Here is an 18,449-nt window from a genome sequence, read left to right on the forward strand (position 1 = left end):
TTCTTTCTGTGGGGAAAATTGAAGGATATTTGCTATCGTGATCCACCGACATCGCCTGACAACATGCGTCAGCGCATTGTCAATGCACGTTCGAACATTACGGAAGGCTAACTACTCGTTGTTGAGAAGAATGTCGTTACACGTATTACCAACTGCATTGAGGTTGACGGACATGATTTTGAGCATTTATTGTATTAATGTGGTATTTACAGGTAATCACGGTGTAACAGCATGCGTTCTCAGAAATGATAAGTTCACAAAGGTACATGTATCACATATGAACAACCGAAATAAAATGTTCAAACGCACCTACATTCTGCATTTTAATTTAAAAAACCTACCTGTTACCAACTGTTCGTCATAGACTGTGAGCCATATGTTTGTGACTATCACAGCGCCATATATCACAAAGCGAAAAAAGTGGTCCAACCAAAACAGTCATATTTCTTTACGTACTTCACGAATATGTAATAAAAAATGGGGGTTCCTGTTTTTAAAAAACGCGTTTGATATCCGTTTGACCTATGGCAGCGCCATGTAACGGGCCAACCATAGCGCCATCTGGTTTCCCTCTTCAAGCTATACAAGTTTCGTTCTTTGTAGTTTTTTCGTTTGACACTTATTTCGTGAGACATTTGTCCCACTCACTATCAATGGACCACCCTGTATACTGCTGGGTTTAGAGCTGTATGTTTAAGTACTGATTTGTTATTAGATATTCTGTAGATGAACATGATAGCAGCCTGCTTGTGCCCCTTAGAGCAAGGAAGAACTGAAAGGAAAGCGGTACATTCACGCTTGGCGATAACCACTTTCCTTACAATGGTAACTGCGTTTTTTCCTGCTTTGATGCGGCCCGCCACGAATTCATGTCCTCTTCATCTCAGATCGCACTTGCTGTCTACGTCCCTCAATTATTTGCTGGATGTATTCCAATCTCTGTCTTCCTCTACAGTTTTCTTCCCTCGAAAGATCCCTCTAGTACCGTGGAAACCATTCCCTGATGTCTTAACAGATGTCCTAAGATCCTCTCCTTTCTCCTTATCAGTGTTTTCCAGATATTCCTTTTATCTCCGATTCTGTGTAGAACCTCCTCATTCCTTACCTTATCAGTCCACCTAATTTTCAACATTCGTCTATAGCACCACATCTCAAATGCTTCGATTCTCTTCTGTTCCGGCTTTGCCACAGTCCATGTTCCACTACCATACAATGCTGAGCTCCAGACGTACATTCTCAGAAATTTCTTCCTCAAATTAAGGACTATGATTGATACTAGTAGACTTTTCTTGGCCAGGAATGCCCTATTTTCCATTGTTAGTCTGCTTTTGATGTCCTCCTTGTTCCGTCCGTCATTGGTTATTTCGCTGCCTAGGTAGCAGAATTCCTTAACTTCATCTACTTCTTGATCATCAATCCTGGTAATCTCACCATAGTCTTTTCTGTTACTTCTCGTTACTTTCATCTTTCTTCGATTTACTGTCAATCCGTATTCTGCACTCATTAGTTTGTTCATTTCACTCAGCATATCGTGCAACTCTTCTTCACTTTCACTCAGGATAGCAGTGTCATCAGCGAATAGTATCATTGATACGGTTTCACTTTGAATTTTAATTCCACTGCTGAACCTTTCTTTTATTTCCATCACTGCTTCATCGAGCCGGCCGGGGTGGGCGAGCGGTTCTAGGCGCTACAGTTTGGAACCGCGCGACCGCTACGGTCGCAGGTTCGAATCCTGCCTCGGGCATGGATGTGTGTGATGTCCTTAGGTTCGTTAGGTTTAAGTAGTTCTAAGTTCTAGGGGACTGATGACCTCATAAGTTAAATCCCATAGTGCTGCTCAGAGCGATTTGAATCATTTGCTTCATCGATGTAACAGTTGAACGGTAGGGACGAAAGACTACATCCCTGTCTTACGCCCTTTTTAATCCGAGCACTTCGTTCTTGGTCGTCCACTCTTATTATTCACTCTTGAATCTTGTACATATTGTATACTACCCTTCTCTCCCTATAACATACCCCTATTTTCCTCATACTTTCGAACATCTTGCACAATTTTACTGCACAATAAAAGGTGTCCAATGGGTCTGGAACACTTCGCCTCATGTCGAATTCCTTGTTTTTTTCATTTCTGCCAACGCCAGCGTCCTAACATTTGTAGTGTCAAGGCTATGTGGCGAAGCTAAATGTTGCAGTTTGTGTTGGTAGCGCCGATTACGTCAGCATTTCCGCTCACACATCTCCGCCCACTGCAGAGACCAATCTTGTCCGTTAGAATGTTGCTAGGTACGGTCGACGCTGTCGCGTGTGAAATGCGGTGAACTGTACTGTCGTGGAAGAAATATGGGGCTCGCAAGAGCTGTAGCGCACAATATGGTAAGCTGCGATGACTGCTGTCTGCGCCGCTCGCTGCTGACAAATAAGATAACTCTCGTTCTGTCTGGATTCACCTTCGCCAATCAAACTCTCCCTACACCTTGATGAAGTCGAGGACTCCTATTCGCCCCTAGTCTAACTATTGGCGTGGTACACCGGTCAGATAACCAGTCCACCGCGATGCCACTCAAAAATTCGCTCGCAGGCGTTTAACTATAACTCTGTCCGTTCACACTGCACAATAAGTGTGTCGGCCAACACAGTGAATGATGCTTAATCCTGAGGGCTCAATGTAGAGTCGCACTCCGATTCGCTCTCAACAGAGGTGCTCTCCCAGTGAAGTACTGAGGAGAGACTTGTTCCTCGCTCCAAGAGCGACAACGGAACGGGGCCTCTCCACGCCGGACGTGAAGGGGTATATCTTTCGGTCTCTTCCGTTACTCCTTCAGCTCAAGGCGTCAGAAATATCGTCTGCCAATCGGCATTGCTCTTCTAAAATGGGAGAATGACATTTTGTTTAAGGCGACCAATCCGGAAATCTGTAGTATTGGCGTTTGGTGTTTGCTGTCTCCCTGTGAAAATCTCTGAAACTGCGTGCCATGTGTAAAGAATGCGTAGGCTGGCCGCTGCCACACACTGTAGCGGAATTTGCTTTTAAGCCAAACACGGGGTCATTCCTTCTTTCACTCAGGCAACTGCTGTCTGCTCTATGGGCGGTCACCGGCCAACATAGATAGGCTGGGACGTCCTCTGAAGGGACTGGCGTCCTGTTGTGCGGTTTTTGCCTCTCCCGAACTAAAAGCTTGTAGTGACTGTCATGTCTTGAATGTGTGTGTGTATGTACGCCAGCCTCGAGTATTTCAACCATGGTGCGCACTTGGGATTTACTAGTTATTTGCATATCGTTTACATGAATTCATACAACATTGACTTTATCTTATCGAGTTTGGGTTCGAATGAAGCGTCTTGATGTGCAGAATATGATTGTGAGGGCGGAATATGTAAGTGATGAAGTTCAGGAGACCACGACGTCTTACAGTTGTGATCAGTGAATGGCCACAAAGTTCAACTGAGCTATGCGTGTGACCTCTTGTCCATTTAAGTTTCAAGATAAATGTCCTTTGTATTTAATTCCAATGGTATGTTATTAATAATATGATCTGCTGGCTGCACCAGGCATAATATTGTACTTGTTTGCGTCAATAGAAACACATATATCTTCTTTTTTTTTAATACCATTAATTAAGTATAAATAAACAATATGAAACTTCAATGGTGCAATTAGGATGTATTTCTGATGATTAGTTGAAACATCAAGTGACAGTTTCACAGTTCGCGTGCAGTGTGTAAAAGTCCAAAGCTGTGCAGGGAAACACGCTACGCAATTGCATAGCATCACTTAAGTGCCTACTGCATAGTTATACTGAGAGAAAATACTGTCGCGCTGAAAAGCAAAACTGGTTGCGAAATAAATCCTTTGAAGAAAGACGTCGTAATTCAAGAATTGAAGTTTATTGACGATTTTCGTCGTGTGTGTTTATTTCCAGTTTAGCCTTAGAGTCAGTGAAGCAAACTGTAAACATGTTTATATCTAGGGATACTATTACGTTTATGACGCACTTACAGTCGCCTTTTTGTGTGTTTATTTTTTCTTGTCGTGGTTTGCTCAGACAGTGGCTGGTTGTTGATGGACATGGTGTGTGCATGACTGGGCTGACGCAGTGCTGTTAAACAAATAGATACTAGCACCTAAGAGAATGTATGTGACAGATTCCCAATTCTATGAGTTTTTTTCTTTCTTTCCTTATCCGTGCTGATGGCAGAAGTCTTCAAGCTGAGATGGGTGCCATCGGAGACCAGAGATGGATGAGCCAGGTGCTCAAAAAACGTTAGTAAAGAGCCAGCATGACAGTAGATATTACAAAGCGCGCTAAGCCAGTAGCAAGGTATTATACGGAACGTATTAACGCGGCTCATAGAAAGTCCACAGCTATTCCGACCATGTTGACCAGCAACATTGTTAGCCACAGAAATTGCAGCGACATGTTAGGCAATATTACAGGCAACTGTTGGCCGGCAATGCATTTCCGGGCCAGAGGTGTCGGCACAGACCACGCTATGACTGCGCAATAGACAGAAGTGATGCGCGTCTACATCTACAGCTATACTATCTACATCTATACTGGAATGAGATTTTCACTCTGCAGCGGAGTGTGCGCTGATATGAAACTTCCTGGCAGATTAAAACTGTGTGCCGGACCGAGACTCGAACTCGGGACCTTTACCTTTCGCGGGCAAGTGCTCTACCAACTGAGCTACCCAGGCACGACTCACGCCCCGTCCTCACAGCTTTACTTCCGCCAGTACCTCGTCTCCTACCTTCCGAACTTTACAGAAGCTTGCACGGTTTTAATCTGCCAGGAAGTTTCATATCAGCGCACACTCCGCTGCAGAGTGAAAATCTCATTCTGGAAACATCCCCCAGGCTGTGGCTAAGCCATGTCTCCGCAATATCCTTTCTTTCAGGAGTGCTAGTTCTGCATGGTTCGCAGGAGAACTTCTGTAAAGTTTGGAAGGTAGGAGACGAGGTACTGGCAGAAGTAAAGCTGTGAGGACGGGGCGTGAGTCGTGCTTGGGTAGCTCAGTTGGTAGAGCACTTGCCCGCGAAAGGCAAAGGTCCCGAGTTCGAGTCTCGGTCCGGCACACAGTTTTCATCTGCCACGAAGTTTTACATCTATACTATCCGACCCCGGTAGCTGAGTGGTCACCGCGACAGAATTTAAGTCCTAAGGGCCCGGGTTCGATTCCCGGCTGGGTCGGAGATTTTCTCCGTTCAGGGACTGGGTGTTGTGTTGTCCTAATCACCATCGTTTCATCCCCATCGACGCGCAAGTCGCCGAAGTGGCGTCAAATCGAAAGACTCACACCCGGCGAACGGTCTACCCGACGGGAGGCCCTAGTCACACGACATTTATTTATTTACATCTATACTCTGCAGACCACCGCGAGGTGTATGGCAGAGGGTATGTTCCATTGTATAACTCGTTAGGGTTCCTCCGCGTTCCATTTCACGTACAGACTGCGGGAAGAGTGATTGTTTGAATACCTCGTTAAGAGACTTCCCCGGGATGGTTTATGTCTGTCTTAAAGAGTCTTCCATTTCAGTTCTTCGATATCTCTGTGACACTCTCCCATCGTCTTCAGTTCAGAGACTGGTTTGATGCAGCTCTCCATGCTGCTCTATCCTGTGCAAGCTTCTTCATCTTCCAGTACGTACTGCAGCCTACATCCTTCTGAATCTGCTTAGTGTATTCATCTCTTGGTGTCCCTCTATGATTTTTACCCTCCACGCTGCTCTCCAATACTAAATTGGTGATCCCTCGATGCCTCAGAATGTGTCCTACCAACCGATCCCGTCTTGTGCCACAAACCGAGTTAGGAAACTGCTGCGGAAGCAAAGGGAACTTCACAGCAAACATAAACATAGCCAAAGCCTTGCAGACAAACAAAAATTACGCGAAGCGAAATGTAGTGTGAGGAGGGCTATGCGAGAGGCATTCAATGAATTCGAAAGTAAAGTTCTATGTACTGACTTGGCAGAAAAGACTAAGAAATTTTGGTCTCATGTCAAAGCGGTAGGTGGATCAAGACAAAATATCCAGACACTCTGTGACCAAAATGGTACTGAAACCGAGGATGACAGACTAAAGGCCGAAATACTAAATGTCTTTTTCCAAAGCTGTTTCACAGAGGAAGACTGCACTGTAGTTCCTTCTCTAGATTGTCGCACAGATGACAAAATAGTAGATATCGAAATAGACGACTGAGGGATAGAGAAACAATTAAAATCGCTCAAAAGAGGAAAGGCCACTGGGCCTGATGGGATACCAGTTCGATTTTACACAGAGTACGCGAAGGAACTTGCCCCCCTTCTTGCAGCGGTGTACCGTAGGTCTCTAGAAGAGCGTAGCGTTCCGAAGGATTGGAAAAGGACACAGGTCATCCCCGTTTTCAAGAAGGGACGTCGAACAGATGTGCAGAACTATAGACCTATATCTCTAACGTCGATCAGTTGTAGAAGTTTGGAACACGTATTGTGTTCGAGTATAATGACTTTTCTGGAGACTAGAAATCTACTCTGTAGGAATCAGCATGGGTTTCGAAAAAGACGATCGTGTGAAACCCAGCTCACGCTATTCGTCCACGAGACTCAGAGGGCCATAGGCACGGGTTCACAGGTAGATGCCGTGTTTCTTGACTTCCGCAAGGCGTTCGATACAGTTCCCCCACAGTCATTTAATGAACAAAGTAAGAGCATATCGACTATCAGACCAATTGTGTGATTGGATCGAGGAGTTCCTAGATAACAGAACGCAGCATGTCATTTTCAATGGAGAGAAGTCTTCCGAAGTAACAGTGATTTCAGGTGTTCCGCAGGGGAGTGTCATAGGACCGTTGCTATTCACAATATACATAAATGACCTTGTGGATGACATCGGAAGTTCACTGAGGCTTTTTGCAGATGATGCTGTGGTGTATCGAGAGGTTGTAACAATGGAAAATTGTACTGAAATGCAGGAGGATCTGCAGCGAATTGACGCATGGTGCAGGGAATGGCAATTGAATCTCAATGTAGACAAGTGTAATGTGCTGCGAATACATAGAAAGATAGATCCCTTATCATTTAGCTGCAAAATAGGTCAGCAACTGGAAGCAGTTAATTCCATAAATTATCTGGGAGTACGCATTAGGAGTGCTTTAAAATGGAATGATCATATAAAGTTGATCGTCGGTAAAGCAGATGCCAGACTGAGATTCATTGGAAGAATCCTAAGGAAATGCAATCCGAAAACAAAGGAAGTAGGTTACAGTACGCTTGTTCGCCCACTGCTTGAATACTTCTCACTGGTGTGGGATCCGTACCAGATAGGATTGATAGAAGAGATAGAGAAGATCCAACGGAGAGCAGCGCGCTTCGTTACAGGATCATTTAGTAATCGCGAAAGCGTTACGGAGATGATAGATAAACTCCAGTGGAAGACTCTGCAGGAGAGACGCTCAGTAGCTCGGTACGGGCTTTTGTTGAAGTTTCGAGAACATACCTTCACCAAAGAGTCAAGCAGTATATTGCTCCCTCCTACATATATCTCGCGAAGAGACCGTGAGGATAAAATCAGAGAGATTAGAGCCCACACAGAAGCATACCGACAATCCTTCTCTCCACGAACAATACGAGACTGGAATAGAAGGGAGAACCGATAGAGGTACTCAAGGTACCCTCCACCACACACCGTCAGGTGGCTTGTGGAATATGGATGTAGATGTAGATGTGATCGGCGAGCTGGTTATAACTGCTATGTGTTTTTTGATATTCGGACGAAATGGTTTTCAACGGTACATTCAAACTCGTGTTTCAGTGTTCTTCGAATGATGAGTACTTATCATCAGTTGACGAGTTAAAATTTCGGAAACAGTTCGCTTACATGAAACAGAACGCAACCCCGAAGCCTGATCTCTCTCTTTCTCTTGCCGACGTTTTATAATGTGGAAAGTAAAACAGGAGAGAGGCACCCACTACCAGTATACAATATCAACAGTGACATCAGGCTGTTTTCAGATGATGCAGTTATGTATAATGAAGTACTATTTTAGAGAAGCTGCGTAAATATTCAGCCACATCTTGATAAGATTTCAATGCAGAGATTGGAAACTTGATCTAAATGTTCAGAAATGTAAAATTTTGCACTTAAAAAACGAAAAAAAAAGCGATCTTATGGCTATAACATCAGCGAGTTACTGTTGCAGCTGGCCAATTCATACAAATACCTGGGTGTATTTGTAAGGATATGATGGAAGGGCCACATAGGTTCAGTGGTGGGTAAAGTGGGTGATAGTTCGGTTCATTGGTAGAATACTGGGGAAGTGCAGTCAGTCTACAACGACTATTGATCAAGTGTGTGTGACCCGTACCAGCTAGGACCAACAGGGGATATTGAACGTATACAGAGAAAGCTTTTGACAATAGAATATACTCTTTCAAATTCTGAAGGTGGCAGGGTTCAAATATAGGGAGCGAAAGACTATTTACAATTTGTACAGAAACCGGATGGCAGTTATAAGAGTCGAGGGTCATGAAAGGGAAGCAGTGCTTGGGAAGGGAGTGAGACAGTGTTGTAGCCTATCCCCGATGTTATTCAATCTGTATATTGAGCAAGCAGGAAAGGAAAGAAAAGAAAAGTTGGGAGTAGGTATTGAAGTCCATGGAGAAGAAATAAAAACTTTGAGGTTCGCCGATGACATTGTAATTCTGTCAGAGACAGTTCAACGGAATGGACAGTGTCTTGAAAGGAGGATATAAGATGATCATCAACAAAAGCAAAACGAGGATAATGGAATGTAGTCGAATTAAGTCGGGTGATGCTGAGGGAATTAGATTAGGAAATGAGACACTTCAAGTAGTAAAGGAGTTTTGCTATTTGGGGAGCAAAATAACTGATGATGGTCGAAGTAGAGAGGATATAAAATGTAGACTGGCAATGGCAAGGAAAGCATTTCTGAAGAAGAGAAATTTGTTAACATCGAGTATAGATTTAAGTGTCAGGAAGTCATTTCTGAGAGTATTTGTATGGAGTGTAGCCATGTATGAAAGTGAAACGTGGACGATAAATAGTGTAGAAAAGAAGAGAATAGAAGCTTCCGAAATGTGATGCTACAGAATAATGGTGAAGATTAGTTGGGTAGATCACATAACGAAAGAGGAGGTACTGAATAGAATTGGGGAGAAGATATATTTGTGGGACAACTTGACTAGAAGACGGGATCGGTTGGTAGGACACGTTCTGAGGCATCGAGGGATCACCGATTTAGGCGGAGGGTAAAAATCGTAGAGCGAATTCGCCTCCTGTAAATCCTTTGCAACGCACCAGTGTCACCATCTGGGGGCGTCAGCGTGTGTGCAAATCAGTGGCGCGTTGTTTACGCAAATTACATGAGCTGTGCGGAGACATCCAATGCTACATTCCTACATCTACATTTATACTCCGCAAGCCACTCAACGGTGCGTGGCGGAGGGCACTTTACGCGCCACTGTCGTTACCTCCCTTTCCTGTTGCAGTCGCGTACGGTTCGCGGGAAGAGCGACTGCCGGAATGCCTCCGCGCGCGCTCGAATCTCTCTAATTCTACATTCGTGATCTCCTCGGGAGGTATAAGTAGGGGGAAGCAATATATTCGATACCTCATCCAGAAACGTATCCTCTCGAAACCTGGACAGCAAGCTACACCGCGATGCAGAGCGCCTCTCTTGCAGAGTCTGCCACTCGAGTTTGCTAAACATCTCCGGAACGCTGTCACGGTTACCGAATAACCCTGTGACGAAACGCGCTGCTCTTCTTTGGATCCTCTCTATCTCCTCCGTCAACCCAACCTGGTACGGACCCCACACTGAAGAGAAATACTCAAGTATAGGTCGAACGAGTGTTTTGTAAGCCACCTCCTTTGTTGATGGACTACATTTTCTGAGGACTCTTCCAATGAATCTCAACCTGGCACCCACCTTACCGACAGTTAATTTTATATGATCATTCCACGTCAAATCGTTCCGCACGCATACTCCCAGTTATTTTACAGAAGTAACTGCTACCAGTGTTTGTTCCGCTAACATATAATAATATAATAAAGGATCCTTCTTTCTATGTATTCACAATACATTACGTTTGTCTATGTTAAGGATCAGTTCCCACTCCCAGCACCAAGTGCCTATCCGCTGCAGATCTTCCTGCATTTCGCTACAATTTTCTAATGCTGCAACTTCTCTGTATACTACAGCATCATCCGCGAAAAGCCGCACGGAACTTCCGACACTATCAACTAGGTCATTTATATATATTGTGAAAAGCAATGGTCCCATAACACTCCGCTGTGGCACGCCAGAGGTTACTTTAACGTCTGTAGACGTCTCTCCATTGGGAACAACATGCTGTGTTCTACAATGAAATTTTCACTCTACAGCGGAGTGTGCGCTGATATGAAACTTCCTGGCAGATTAAAATTGTGTGCTGGACCGAGACTCGAACTCGGGACCTTTGCCTTTCGCGGGCAAGTGCTCTACCAACTGAGCTACCCAAGCACGACTCACGGCCCGTCCTACAGCTAGAAACATCCCCCAGGCTGTGGCTAAGTCATGTCTCCGCAATATCCTTTCTTTCAGGAGTGCTAGTTCTGCAAGGTTCGCAGGAGAGCTTCTGTAATGTTTGGAGGGTAGGAGACGAGGTACTGGCAGAAGTAAAGCTGTGAGTACCGGGCGTGAGTCGTGCTTGGGTAGCTCAGTTGGTAGAGCACTTGCCCGCGAAAGGCAAAGGTCCCGAGTTCGAGTCACGGTCCGGCACACAGTTTTAATCTGCCAGGAAGTTTCATACTGTGTTCTGTTTGCTAAAAACTCTTCAATCCAGCCACACAGCTGGTCTGATACTCCCTAGGCTCTTACTCTGTTTATCAGGCGACAGTGCGGAACTGTATCGAACGACTTCCGGAAGTCGAGGAATATGGCATCTACGTGGGAGCCTGTATCTAATATTTTCTGGGTCTCATGAACAAATAAAGCGAGTTGGGTCTCACACGATCGCTGTTTCCGGAATCCATGTTGATTCCTACATAGTAGATTCTGGGTTTCCAAAAACGACATGATACTCGAGCAAAAAACATGTTCTAAAATTCTACAACAGATCGACGTCAGAGATATAGGTGTATAGTTTTGCGCATCTGCTCGACGACCCTTCTTGAAAACTTGAACTATCTGTGCTCTTTTCCTATCGTTTGGAACCTTGCGTTCCTCTAGAGACTTGCGGTACACGGCTGTTAGAAGGGGGGCAAGTTCTTTCGCGTACTCTGTGTATTGGTATCCCGTCAGGTCCAGTGGACTTTCCTCTGTTGAGTGATTTCAGTTGCTTTTCTATTCCTTGTACACTTATTTCGATGTCAGCCATTTTTTCGTACGCCAGGAAGAAAACCAGTGTGGGAACTTTTGTACGGACGATGTATATCATTTACGGTCTGATTGCCGGATACTTTGCGAGCTGCAGCTCCAGACTGGGTTTCGTCCCGTCGTGCTCACTGGTGACGTGGGTGTTTTCCTGGTTGCAGTGTACCCCGCCGCCGCCATGAAGGAGGAGCGAGAGGCGCCGTCGACGGCCGCGTCAGCACCGGGCACCGCCTCCCCCGCCGCCGGGGCGACCTCCGCGTCCGTAGCGAGCCGCTCCTGCAAGGCGCCGGACTCTGCCTGCTCCGTGGGCAACAGCCAGTCGCAGCGCAGGTCAGTAAGCACGCTCCTGAAGATGCCGCCGGCGCTGAAGCCGAAACCTCTCGTACTGCCATCTGCGCCAAACTCAAAATACAGTGGGCGGAGCAGACTGTAACCTGCTCACATCCGTCAGAGCACTCTGTGAGGGGCTGTGGAATAGATCAGATGTTCTCAAAGTTTTCCAGTCGCACCCCCCTTCTGAAGCATAAATTCTCTTAATCCCCTTCCCCCACCCCCACCCTCTAATACTTTCAGTTTTCTTGCTTGGCACTTCCAATAATTGGCGCAGAAACGGCCCACACTAACTACTTACGTGGGTCACTCCAAAAGAAATGCACACTATTTTTGTAAAAATACAGTTTTCATTCTGCATGTGTGCAAGTTTTACAGTGTATAGATACATCCTTCCCGCTTGTTTTCAAACTTAGTTCAACCTGTTCCCGTGAGTGGAGCCGTCACAGCATGTCTTCAAGGTGGCTGCTACACTTGACGTTCATCAGAAGCAACGTGCTGTCATAGAATTCCTGTGCTGTGAAAACAAGACAATGGGAAACGTCCACAGGAGGTCGAAAAAGGTGGACGGAGATGCTGCTGTCGATCGCAGTACAGTTAGTCGGTGGGCAAGCAGGTTATGTGGCGAAAGCGGGCACGGCAATATTGAGGATTGTCCTCGCAGCGGCAGGCCTCGTACTGCACACACTCCAGACAGTATGCAGAGAGTTAATGAGATGGTGACTGCTGGCAGACGCATCACAGTGAACGAATTGTCACACTACGTTGTGATAGGGGAAGGAAGTGTTTGCAGAATACTGAAGGTGTTGGCGTTAGAAAAGGTTTGTGCCAGGTGGCTTCCCAGGATGTTGACAGTGGCTCACAAAGAAACAAGAAAAACGGTATGCATCGATCTTTTGGAACATTACGTGAACGGTGGAGATGAATTTCTTGGAAGAATTGTGACAGGTGATGAATCATGGCTCCATCATTTTTCACCAGAGACGAAGAGGCAATCAATGGATTGGTATCGTGCAAATTCACCCAAGAAAAAAAAAAAAATTCACACCTTCTGCTGGAAAAGTTATGGCTACGGCGTTTTTCGATTCCGAAGGACTCTTGCCCGTGGACATCATGCCAAGTGGAACCACCATGAATTCTGATGCATATGTGACGACACTGAAGAAACTTTGAGCTCGACTGAGTCGTGTTCGACCACATCGGCAAAAGCAGGATGTTTTGCTGTTGCACGACAATGCATGGCCACACGTCAGTCAAAAAAAGGTGGAAGCGGTCACAAAACTCGGATGGACAACACTGAAACACCCGCCTTACAGTCCTGACCTGGCTCCGTGTGACTGTCATCTCTTTGGGAAACTGAAAGAGTCTCTCTGTGGAACAAGGTTTGAAGATGATGACTCCCTTGTGCATGCTCCCAAACAGTGACTCCAACAGGTTGGTCCAAAATTGTACCGTGCGGGTATACAGGCGCTGGTTCCAAGATGGCGTGAGGCAGTTGAGAGGGATGGAAATTATGTGGAGAAATGAAAATATTGTTCCTAAAGGATGTATCTACACACTGTAAGACTTTCAAACATGTAGAATAAAAGACGGATTTAAAAAAAAAATAGTGTGCCTTTCTTTTGGACTGACCCTCGTATTTCTGTCTAATTATAGCAACTATCAAATAACTTCCGGGAATCCAGCCTGGTAACACTTTCATCGTTTTACGGTGGAGGGTGGTTGCCTTCCCTTTCTCGACGTGTTGGTTAGGAGGAATGATGATGGATCATTGGGACATGCAGTCTACAGGAAACGTGCTCACACCAATCTGTACTTACAGGCTAATAGTTGTCACCATCCGGCTCAGCGTGAAGGGGTACTTCGTACCTTGGTACACAGGGCACATGTCGTTTCTGACGCTGAGACTTTGCCAACTGAGCTGTCCCATCTTGAAGTTACGTTTCGTCAAAATGGTTATAGTGATAGACAGATTGAACGTGCGTTGCGATATCGACCAACTGTAGATCAGGTGATTGATGATAATTCCGAGTCGACACCTAAGTCTACTGCCTTTTTGCCTTACGTAGGGAACACGTCCAACAAGATCGGTCGTGTTTTGTAGAAATAGGATGTGAAATGTGTTTTCAGACCTCCATCTAAAATAACAGCACTTCTGACTTCTGTTAAGGATGATCTTGGACTGTGTAAGGCGGGTGTATATCGTATTCCTTGTAGCTGCGGCATGGCATATATTGGTCAAACTATCAGGACCGTGGAGGACCGATGTACTGAGCATAAACGGCACACACGATTACAGCAGCCAAGTAGATCTGCTATTGCCGAACATTGCTTGGATACTGGACACCCCATGTTATACAATAACACCGAGATATTGGTATGCACGTCCGGCTACTGGGACAGTGTCATTAGGGAGGCAGGAGATTAAATTAGCGAGCAGCCTCGTTAACAGGGATGGAGGTTTCTGTTTAAACTCTGTTTGCAATCCGGCTCTCTCCTTGTCAAAAAACAGAGGGACAGAGTCAGTGCTATCTCACCTGCGAATTCGTAGTCTCACTACCGATAGCTCTGACTTTGGTCATCTTCAGTGGCACTAGTGTTCAGTGTGTTTGTTATCTTTCCTGATTCTGTCGGAGAACCGAGGTTTTTTCAATTTGGATGTACGTCGGCTACCCGTTGCAGTTTGCCTTGAAAATGGCGGGGTGTTCTCCCGAAAGGCAAAGGTCCGAGTTCGAGTCTCGGTTCAGCACACAGTTTTAATCTGCCAGGAAGTTTCATATCAGCGCATACTCCGCTGCAGGGTGGAAATCTCATTCTGGAAACATCCCCCAGGCTGTGGCTAAGCCATGTCTCCGCAATATCCTTTCTTTTAGGAGTGCTAGTTCTGCAAGGTTCGCAGGAGAGCTTCTGTAAAGTTTGGAAGGTAGGAGACGAGGTACTGGCGGAAGTAAAGCTGTGAGGACGGGGCGTGAGTCGTGCTTGGGTAGCTCAGTTGGTAGAGCACTTGCCCTCGAAAGGCAAAAGGTCCCGAGTTCGAGTCTCGGTCCGGCACACAGTTTTAATCTGCCAGGAAGTTTCGTATCAGCGCACACTCCGCTGCAGGGTGAAAATCTCATTCTGGAAAAGGTTCGCAGGAGAGCTACTGCAGAATTTGGAAGGTAGGAGACGAGGTACTGGCGGAAGTAAAGCTGTGATGACGGGACGGGGCGTCAGTCGTGCTTGGGTAGCTCAGTTGGTAGAGCATTTGCCCTCGAAAGGCAAAAGGTCCCGAGTTCGAGTCTCGGTCCGGCACACAGTTTTAATCTGCCAGGAAGTTTCACTGGTACTCGGTGTTTGTAGCAGTTTAGTAGTATAGGCTTTCGGCACGTAACATAATGGCCAGACTACCATTTCCATCTCTGAAAGAACTTGGCTTCTACATCTACATTTAGATGCATACTCTGCAGCCGCCTGACGGTGTGTGGCGGAGCGTACCTTGAGTACCTCTATCGGTTGTCCCTTCTATTCCAGTCTCGTATTGTTCGTGGAAAGAAGGACTGTCGGTATGCTTCTGTGTGGGCTCCAATCTCTCTGATTTTATCCTCATGGTCTCTTCGCGAGATATACGTAGGAGGGAGCAATATACTGCTCGACTCCTCGGTGAAGGTATGTTCTCGAAACTTCAACAAAAGCCCGTACCGAGCTACTGAGCGTCTCTCCTGCAGAGTCTTCCACTGGAGTTTATCTGTCATCTCCGTAACGCTTTCGCGATTACTAAATGATCCTGTAACGAAGCGCGCTGCTCTCCGTTGGATCTTCTTTATCTCTTCTGTCGACCCTATCTGGTACGGATCCCACACTGCTGAGCAGTATTCAAGCAGTGGGCGAACAAGCGTACTGTAACCTACTTCCTGTGTTTTCGGATTGCATTTCCTTAGGATTCTTCCAATGAATCTCAGTCTGGCATCTGCTTTACCGACGATCAACTTTATATGATCATTCCATTTTAAATCACTCCTAATGCGTACTCCCAGATAATTTATGGAATTAACTGCTTCCAGTTGCTGACCTGCTATATTGTAGATAAATGATAAAGGATCTTTGCTTCTGTGTATTCGCAGCACATTACGCTTGTCTACATTGAGATTCAATTGCCATTCCCTGCACCATGCGTCAATTCGCTGCAGATCCTCCTGCACTTCAGTACAATTTTCCATTGTTACAACCTTTCGATATACCACAGCATCATCCGCAAAAAGCCTCAGTGAACTTCCGATGTCATCCACAAGGTCATTTATGTATATTGTGAATAGCAACGGTCCTACGACACTCCCCTGCGGCACACCTGAAACCACTCTTCCGGCAGACGCAGTACATTCTGCAGTGTATGTCTTGAACCTGGGACAAAGTTGCAGCTGGCTGATATGAAGTGACACTTGTGTTGTAGTAGCAGTGTTTGTAATGCACCAGTCTGATGTCGCGCGGCGCTGACTTGCTACTTGTGTTTTCTTTTGCAGCGGCAGCTCCAAGTCGCGCATCAGCAACTCTAGCGGCAGCAGCGGCTACGGTGGCCATCCGTCCACTCTCAGCAGCGGGTGAGTACCACGCCGACATCTACTTCTCTCTAGCGTAGTCGATACTTTCTCTTTTCTTCTTTGGATCAAGAATCTTCTGACTGGTTTGAGGCGGCCCTCCACAGCCTCCTCTGCTGTGTCGGACTCTTCATCCCGGAGCAATACTCGCATCCTACGTATTATTCATTGGATGTATTCCAACCTACAGTTTCTACCTTCTACAGCTCCTCCTGCTACCGTGGAAGTTATTCTCTGATGTCTTAACACACGCCCTGTCATCCCGCACCTTGCCAATAGGCTTTTCCAATTTGGTGGAAGTTAAGCGACGTTGACCCTCGTTAGTACTCGCATGGGTGACCGTCTGCGGAAAAATAGGTCCAGTTGTTTTTAAGGACACGCAACTCATTCAACCAGTTCTAAGCAAAGAAGGGAAAGCAGAAAGGTGGAAGGAGTATATAGAAGGTCTATACAAGGGCGATGTACTTGAGGACAATATTATGGAAATGGAAGAGGATGTGGATGAAGATGAAATGGGGGATACGATACTGCGTGAAGAGTTTGACAGGGCACTGAAAGACCTGAGTCGAAACAAGGCCCCAGGAGTAGACAACATTCCATTGGAACTGCTGGCGGCCTCGGGAGAGCCAGTCCTGACAAAACTCTACCATCTGGTGAGCAAGATGTATGAGACAGGCGAAGTACCCTCAGACTTCAAGAAGAATATAATAATTCCATTCCCAAAGAAAGCAGCCGTTGACAGATGTGAAAATTACTGAACAATCAGTTTAATAAGTCACAGCTGCAAAATACTAACGCGAATTCTTTACAGACGAATGGAAAAACTGGAAGAAGCCGACCTCGGGGAAGATCAGTTTGGATTCCGTAGAAATGTTGGAACACGTGAGGCAATACTGAGCCTACGACTTATCTTAGAAAAAAGATTAAGGAAAGGCAGACCTACGTTTCTAGCATTTGTAGACTTAGAGAAAGCTTTTGACAATGTTGACTGGAATACTCTCTTTCAAATTCTGAAGGTGGCAGGGGTAAAATACAGGGACCGAAAGGCTATTTACAATTTGTACAGAAGCCAGATGGCAGTTATAAGAGTCGAGGGGCATGAAAGGGAAGCAGTGGTTGGGAAGAGAGTGAGACAGGATTGTAGCCTCTCCCCGATGTTATTCAATCTCTGTATTGAGCAAGCAGTAAAGGAAACAAAAGAAAAATTCGGAGTAGGTATTAAAGTCCATGGAGAAGAAATAAAAACTTTGAGGTTCGCCGATGACATTGTAATTCTGTCAGAGACAGCAAAGGACTTGGAAGAGCAGTTGAACGGAATGGACAGTGTCTTGAAAGGAGGGTATAACATGAAAATCAACAAAAGCAAAACGAGGATAATGGAATGTAGTCGAGTTAACTCGGGTGATGCTGAGGGAATTAGATTAGGAAATGAGACACTTAAAGTAGTGGATGAGTTTTGCTCTTTGGGGAGTAAAATAACTTATGATGGTCGAAGTGTAGAGGATATAAAATGTAGACTGGCAATGGCAAGGAAAGCGTTTCTGAACAAGAGAAATTTCTTAACATCGAGCATAGATTTAAGTGTCAGGAAGTCGTTTCTGGAAGTATTTGTATGGAGCGTAGCCATGTACGGAAGTGAAACATGGACGATAACTAGTTTGGACAAGAAGAGAATAGAAGCTTTCGAAATGTGGTGCTACAGAAGAATAATGAAGATTAGATAGGTAGATCACATAACTAATGAGGAGGTATTGAATAGAATTGGGGAGAAGAGGAGTTTGTGGCACAACTTGACAAAAAGAAGGGACCGGTTGGTAGGACATGTTTTGAGGCATCAAGGGATCACAAATTTAGCATTGGAGGGCAGCGTGGAGGGTAAAAATCGTAGAAGGAGACCAAGAGATGAATACACTAAGCAGATTCAGAAGGATGTAGGCTGCAGTAGGTACTGGGAGATGAAGAAGCTTGCACAGGATAGAGTAGCATGGAGAGCTGCATCAAACCAGTCTCAGGACTGAAGACCACAACAACAACAAACGACTAACCTGCACCTACCTGTGAACATTCTCTCAGCAGATCATCAGTAGGAAAACCGAGTGAAACCTACTGTACTTCGACATGAACCAGGCTGCAATTAAAGTCACTAATCTACGTTTCGGGAGAAGTTTCATACGAAATGAAAGGTTGGAAATT

General features: G+C 45.6%; 1 protein-coding gene and 2 non-coding genes across 3 annotated transcripts in view; all 3 read left to right on the forward strand.

Moving 5' to 3' along the window:
* Positions 1–18,449, forward strand: part of LOC124720239 (period circadian protein) — a 200,965-nt gene that overhangs the window by 61,858 nt on the left and 120,658 nt on the right. Inside the window, exons 2-3 of the mRNA XM_047245556.1 lie at positions 11,517–11,685; positions 16,182–16,259. Of these exons, the coding sequence (XP_047101512.1) occupies positions 11,534–11,685; positions 16,182–16,259 (230 nt within the window). The 5' untranslated portion in view covers positions 11,517–11,533. The remainder of the gene's footprint in view (positions 1–11,516; positions 11,686–16,181; positions 16,260–18,449) is intronic.
* Trnas-cga lies at positions 14,662–14,737 on the forward strand. Its single transcript has one exon. It is a non-coding gene; the product is annotated as a tRNA-Ser (tRNA).
* On the forward strand, positions 14,902–14,977 carry Trnas-cga. The gene has a single exon. It is a non-coding gene; the product is annotated as a tRNA-Ser (tRNA).

The sequence above is a fragment of the Schistocerca piceifrons genome, chromosome 11 (genome assembly GCF_021461385.2).
Source record: "Schistocerca piceifrons isolate TAMUIC-IGC-003096 chromosome 11, iqSchPice1.1, whole genome shotgun sequence".
Classification (NCBI taxonomy): Eukaryota; Metazoa; Arthropoda; class Insecta; order Orthoptera; family Acrididae; genus Schistocerca; species Schistocerca piceifrons.